This window comes from Penaeus chinensis, chromosome 12 (genome assembly GCF_019202785.1).
Source record: "Penaeus chinensis breed Huanghai No. 1 chromosome 12, ASM1920278v2, whole genome shotgun sequence".
Taxonomy (NCBI): Eukaryota; Metazoa; Arthropoda; class Malacostraca; order Decapoda; family Penaeidae; genus Penaeus; species Penaeus chinensis.
This window is the reverse complement of record NC_061830.1, coordinates 7,794,570-7,801,427: the sequence shown is the minus strand read 5'-3', so window position 1 is coordinate 7,801,427 and position 6,858 is coordinate 7,794,570. Positions and strand designations below refer to the sequence as shown.

Here is a 6,858-nt window from a genome sequence, read left to right as displayed (position 1 = left end):
ATATTTCTAAGATGCTTGAGTAAATGCATTGACAGAAAAGTAAATATGATCGAAAACCGACTTTTTAATAAGCGGATAAATTCAATATAAATTAATTATTTTTATTTTTATTAACGAACAGATAAATAAGATACCATACATAGATACAATGATTTAATTGTAAGACAGATTAATGAAATTGCTGCTTTATAAAAATCATTCAGTTTCGTCATTGATTGCATCGGAATATTACTTTTACATACAGTGAAAACTTACACGTGTGAAGCCTTTTTTTATGAAGTACCTGAATCTGCACTAACTTGAAACATTAAACTGGATCACTTGTTGTATGCATAATTCTACCCTACGTATGTCTATATATTTTTTTTTCATAAATTACATAATGATTAACTACTAGATTGTGTTGTACTAGGTTGATAAAGTGCTAAGTACAGGGGTTGATATCAGTAACCTTGATAAAAATGACTTGATCGACTGATTGAAGGTAAATTTCTGTGTTGTTTTAGAGAATTTATTTACATTGAGTTTATAACAGTAATTAAAATGTTCTAGATCAAAACAGATCAAGATGTAAATCGATAGTAAAACAAATAGCTCTTACGATAACGTGGAGAAGTTAAAATAATGTTCTAGCAGTTTAACAGATGGATATACTTTCCTAAAATACAGTGAATCAAAACAAGACGATAAGAAAAAATATATAAGTCCCAAGAAATTTACTTGTACCGTAATGTGATCCCGAGAAAAATCCAGCGTACAGTAATCGTTTGTTGACATGTACGTCACCAGTGATCCACGATGGCGACGTCGAAGGATTTTGCGGTTCTCGATTTACAGGTAAATTTACGACAAAAGATTATTTTACAGCTATTTAAAGATGACGACTTGTGTAGATGGTAACTCTTGCTGAAGCCGATACATAGGTAGGTATATTTTTCATGGTGGAATGTTATGATTCGTAAAAAAATACAATAGTCCTTGTCAACTTCGCCAACGTCATCAGTTGTGATGTCAATAAATAAGATAATGCGAATGTTTATCGTAGATAAATTTATTTAGTTTTTGGATAAGAAGTACACATATTATGTATAGTGTTGGATTAATTTGATTTGTTTTGTAATGTTAGATATACAAAGTATATTAAAATACAAATAGGAAAACAAAGTTATTTTTTATGTTATTGGAGCATAATCATTTTCTCTTACTGTTTTGTTAATTAGAATAATTGTGAGTTAAAACATTAATTAAGATAAATATAAATTATACTAAGAGTTGTTTGCCAGAAGTTACACAGGCAGGCAAGTTACTAACAGTTTTCTAGAGTGGGTCTGTATCCTTCCCGATAGGTCACGCCCTTAGGCATCAAAACTAACCACTCGATCTGTGGCCAAAGCGCTACGAGCCTGTGATCGGCTCGATGTACTAAACTCCCGCTCTCAAAGTCAACCCGTTGGCATTGATCTCCAGAGAGTAGATTTTTTTTTTTTTTTCTTCACCTGTCACCAAGGGGTTAAGGCACAGTCATAAAAACATATTTTTCAGCAACCTGTTTATGATATGAATGGCCATTCGATGTTACCCTGTGGGCAATATCTCAACTGGCAGGTTAAATGTGGAGAACTGAACCATTCCCTATCACTTGTTTTCTGTGATGAACATCGTGTGTATGGTTGCCTGTGCGGCCCTTCTCGCAAGTTATTTGTCATCTGCTGTAGAAAAGGAGGCATAATGATTACTAGAATGACGTAAATGGGTTTGTTCATAGTTGCAGAGAAGAAATAGCAAAAGTGTGTATTATAGTCTGCTACAAGAACTTTGGTTGGAGGATGACTTTAGGCAAGCTCCTTTGAGGAACTTGGTAGATGCACGTATGTAAACAATGGTGACGTCACAGATACTTAAAAATGGATATCCATGTAAATTTAACAAACTCTTACAAAATATAACAATGTAAATTGAACAAACACCTAAAAAAATATAACAATGTAAAATGCAATATATATTTGAAAAACATTAATTGTATATAAATATTATTCTTTGCGTAGAGTATTCTATACTTAAAAGATTACAGACACTCTTGCCATGCCTGCTTCACTAATTCCCTAATGGTACATATTGTCTGCTTCTATTTGAGATCAAGTAGTAGATTATGCAAACTCAGAAGATGAGGGAAGTGGAAAAGTTGAAGTTATCTACAACTTATCCTTGAAAAAACACACACATAGTTTATCTTTTGGTGAAGAGCAACAGCATGCATGGGTGGTTGGGAAGGTATCAGACCTTAAGTTCATTAAGTTTGGTAGCATTTGAAATTCATTTACCAGCTTCCATTTCCCCTGGATTAACAAGGATTAACTATGTTTTTATCAAGTGTTAGGGGTCTGCACCTTTTGGGGGGAATGCCAACACCCAAACCTCTGCCTGAAAAGCAAAATCACTACCCTATGTGACTGGCAAGTTAGAGCATGTCAGGTGTAAGTTTCATGCCACATTAGATACATTTCAATTCAGTGGCATTGGCTTGACAAGTTAAATCTCTCTCCTTGCATGGTCTTGATTTATTATTTGAATATTTTGCTATTATATTGTTTTTAATGGTTCCAGTGACTATAAGTCCTATATTTGGTTATAAAACATCAATATGAGCCCAGCGATACCAAATTTGGTAGTTTTATTATATAGACATATTTTAAATATTTATCAAGTTGCCTCTCCAGTTATCTAGTTTTGTGGCTGGACATGTCACATTTTTAAAACTGGTATTTCATAAGATGTAAAAAGATAAAGCAATTAGGAAAATTACAACCTTGTACAGTGTGGCAGGACACAGAGATAGTATTGCTGCTATATCAGTACAAACTAACCACATCTCACCAGGTTTGACACATTTTATAAGTGAAAGTGAGATGCAAGGCAAGAATTAACTGTCCTGTTCTGTGGAAGCCCTTTTGTTGTGTACATAAATTAACTACTCTCAAAATATGTAATGAGTATGGGCTCATTGGTTTTGGCATTTGCATTTTCAATGTAGTTTCTGCCATGTGCATATTCAACATGGTTTTTAGCATATGCTTTGTCAACATATCAACATGGTTTCTGGCATTTGGATTGTCAGCATAGTTTCTGGCATTTGCATTGACAACATATCAACGTGGTTTCTGGCATTTACATTGACAACATATCAACATGATTTCTGGCATTTGCATTGTCAACATATCAACATGGTTTCTGGCATTTACATTGACAACATATCAACATGGTTTCTGGCATTTACATTGACAACATATCAACATGGTTTCTGGCATTTGCACTGTCAATATGTCAATGTGGTTTCTGGCATTTACATTGACAACATATCAACATGGTGTCTGGCATTTGGAATGTTAACATAGTTTCTGGCATATGCATTGTCAACTTATGAACATGGTTTCTGGCATTTGCATTGTCAACATGTCAATGTGGTTTCTGGGACTTGCATTGACAAGATATCAATGTGGTTTCTGACATTTGCATTGACAACATATCAACATGGTTTCTGGCATTTGCATTGACAACATATCAACATGGTTTCTGGTATTTGCATTGTCAATATATTTTTTTGACATTTGCATGATCAAGATGTCAGCAATGTTTCCTAGTATTTGTATTGTCAACATATTAATATAGTTTATAGCACTTGCACTGTCAACATGGTTGTATTACGTAGCTTGTATCATGTAGCATTCATGTTTGTTTGTGTGAATTCAAATATCCCTCTGTCTCTTTCCCCCTCTGTCTTTCCCCCTCTGTCTTTCTCCCTCTCTCTTTCCCTCTCTCTCTTTCCCTCTCTCTCTTTCCTCTCTCTCTTTCCCTCTCTCTCTTTCCCTCTCTCTTTCCCTCTCTTTCTTTCCCTGTCTCTCTTTTCCTCTCTCTCTTTCCCCCTCTTTCTTTCCCCCTCTCTCTTCTCTCTCTCTCTCTCTCTCTCCTCTCTCTCTCTCTCTCTCTCTCTCTCTCTCTCTTCTCTCTCTCTCTCTCTCTCTCTCTCTCTCTCTCTCTCTATCTCTCTCTCTTCTCTCTCTCTCTCTCTCTCTCTCTCTCATCTCTCTCTCTCTCTCTCTCTCTTCTCTCTTCTCTCTCTCTCTCTCTCTCTCTCTCTCTCTCTCTCTCTCTCTCTCTCTCTCTCTCTCTCTCTCTCTCTCTCTCTCTCTCTCTCTCTCTCTCTCTCTCTCTCTCTCTCTCTCTCTCTCTCCCCTCTCCTCTCTCTCTCTCTCTCTCTCTCTCTCTCTCTCTCTCTCTCTCTCTCTCTCTCTTCTCTCTCTCTCTCTCTCTCTCTCTCTCTCTCTCTCTCTCTCTCTCTCTCTCTCTCTCTCTCTCTCTCCTCTCTCTCTCTCTCTCTCTCTCTCATTCTCTCTCTCTCTCTCTCTCTCTCTCTCTCTCTCTCTCTCTCTCTCTCTCTCTCTCTCTCTCTCTCTCTCTCTCTCTCTCTCTCTCTCTCTCTCTCTCTCTCTCTCTCTCTCTCTCTCTCTCTCTCTCTCTCTCTCTCTCTTTCTTTCTCACACTCTCTCTCACACTCTCTCTCTCACTCTCTCTCTCACTCTCTCACTCTCTCTCTCTCTCTCTCTCTCTCTCTCTCTCTCTCTCTCTCTCTCTCTCTCTCTCTCTCTCTCTCTCTCTCTCTCTCTCTCACTCTCTCTCTCTCTCTCTCACTCTCTCTCTCCTTCTCTCTCTCTCTCTCTCTCTCTCTCTCTCTCTCTCTCTCTCTCTCTCTCTCTCTCTCTCTCTCTCTCTCTCTCTCTCTGTCTCTCTCTCTCTCTCTCTCTCTCTCTCTCTCTCTCTCTCTCTCTCTCTCTCTCTCTCTCTCTCTCTCTCTCTCTCTCTCTCTCTCTCTCATTCTCTCTCTCTCTCTCTCTCTCTCTCTCTCTCTCTCTCTCTCTCTCTCTCTCTCTCTCTCTCTCTCTCTCTCTCTTATCTTCTCCTTCTTCCTCTTCCTATCTCCACTTTTATTTTTTTTAGATATTGTCATACAGCCAGTAAAGTATGACAGAATATATAGCAATCTTGTGTGAAAAGTTCACATTCAGGGTATGAATATCACAAACAGCTGGTATTATTGACTGCATTAGTGTACCCTAACTCTTCACTTTTCCTTCCAGAATGATCCACAAGGCCTTGGCGTCGATCTGCAGTTTCAAGGTAGAGAGAACAATTCTTGTCCATAAGTGAATTAAGTACAGCTGGTGATCTTTTTTTCTTATTTTTGGTTAATGTTCTATCTTTATTTGCAAATTCAGATTTGAAATAAGGGATGCTACATATTTAGTGAGAGAAAAAGAGAGATATGCACACAGATATTATTCATTACCTCTGCATATTTTTATACATTTACATGCATAAGCATACTTGTATCACTTTATCTGTCATGTTTCCCCAGCCATTCCTTACTTCCCCCTCCCTACTTTGATTTTCTCCCTCGAGAACTAATTAAAAGTGTAACTAGAGAAATTGGCATCGTATTAACTGGCAGAGTTAAAGGATTGCAATAGAGATAACTCCACTTTTTGGAGTGTATTTTATGGAAGTGTAAGTAGTATATATGTTTTTAGATAATAGAGAAAGGTAGATAGTACATTGTCACTTGACAGAGGATTATTATGATAATAGAAGTAGTAATTGGATGACAAGAAGGGAATGTGAAAGTTGAAATGTTGGTGATAAAATTATTCCATTAAATAAATCAGCTACAGAAACAAAAATTGAGATGGAATTAATAAAGAAATCAGAGAAATGAGCAGTGTGTATTTAAAAAGTCTGAAAAGTATTGGAAGTAATTTGATTATGTATGTGAACATTCTTGTTATAAATCCAAATATAGTTAGATAAACATTCTTAATTTTCCTTCAATCTGGAAGTGACTCCCATCCTCAATTTAAGAATCACTGGGATAGACCAGTCATTAGAAAGCAAAAAAAAAGGATAGAAGGACCAAGTTTATACTGGGTGATGGAAGAACAGAAAGAAACTACCAAGAACTGAAGAGACCACCACTGAGGGTAGTGAATGATACTGATTAGCAGATACATAAAAGATTTTCCTTAAAGATTATGTTTTTTTTTTTATATATACAGAAAAAGGAATCAGCAAAATTTGAGCTTTTAACTTAACTAGATACAGTAAAAAAGTTAAAACTAATTGTAGAGTATTGTGACTGTGTTAAGAGTAGAAGCAGAATAAAGGTTTATAAGCATATATTTTAGATTATTCCATATTTTATATTACTCAGTCAAGCAGATTTTTAACAATGAAAGAAATATAAAACTTAGTATATCGTTTTATTCTTTGAAATGAGTTATTCGGTAGTTACACTGGTGTAACTGATTTAGGTCTACCAATTTTCATTTCATCAACAGTAAAATTCAAGTGGCTTGGTGGTGCAGAGCACTTGCGACACTGCAACTTGTCATTGATTTGGTGTTCGTGATACATGTTTGCCTGCCAGGTGATCCTGATTGGCTACACAAACTCAAATTTAATTTATGTAGCTCCTTTGGCTGCTTTTGGGAAAAGAAAATGTACCTTGATTTTGTGTGTGTGTTTGTTTGTTTGTTTGTTTGTTTAGTAGAGAAATACTGTCTGGTACTGGGTATTGACTTCTTTACATAGGCTCAAAGTGGGTGTTCAGTTTACTGTTAGGTATTGATGAAAATGTTGAAAGGGTAGATATTTGATTCAGTTGCTAGAAGGCAACAGAAACTGAGGAGATGGATTTATATATAGGGGAATACAATTAGAACAACCATGAGAGAAGTGATAAGACCATTGAGATTTATTGATAGAAGTGAACAACCTGATTTTGTTTGTGTGTGTGTTCTTGCCAAGCAA

General features: G+C 36.3%; 1 protein-coding gene across 1 annotated transcript in view; it reads left to right on the top strand.

Annotated features, from left to right (window-relative positions):
• The first annotated feature begins 769 nt into the window (after positions 1 to 769).
• The window catches only part of LOC125030952, a 24,471-nt gene continuing 18,382 nt past the window's right edge, over positions 770 to 6,858 (top strand). Inside the window, exons 1-2 of the mRNA XM_047621371.1 lie at positions 770 to 837; positions 5,133 to 5,172. Of these exons, the coding sequence (XP_047477327.1) occupies positions 799 to 837; positions 5,133 to 5,172 (79 nt within the window). The 5' untranslated portion in view covers positions 770 to 798. The remainder of the gene's footprint in view (positions 838 to 5,132; positions 5,173 to 6,858) is intronic.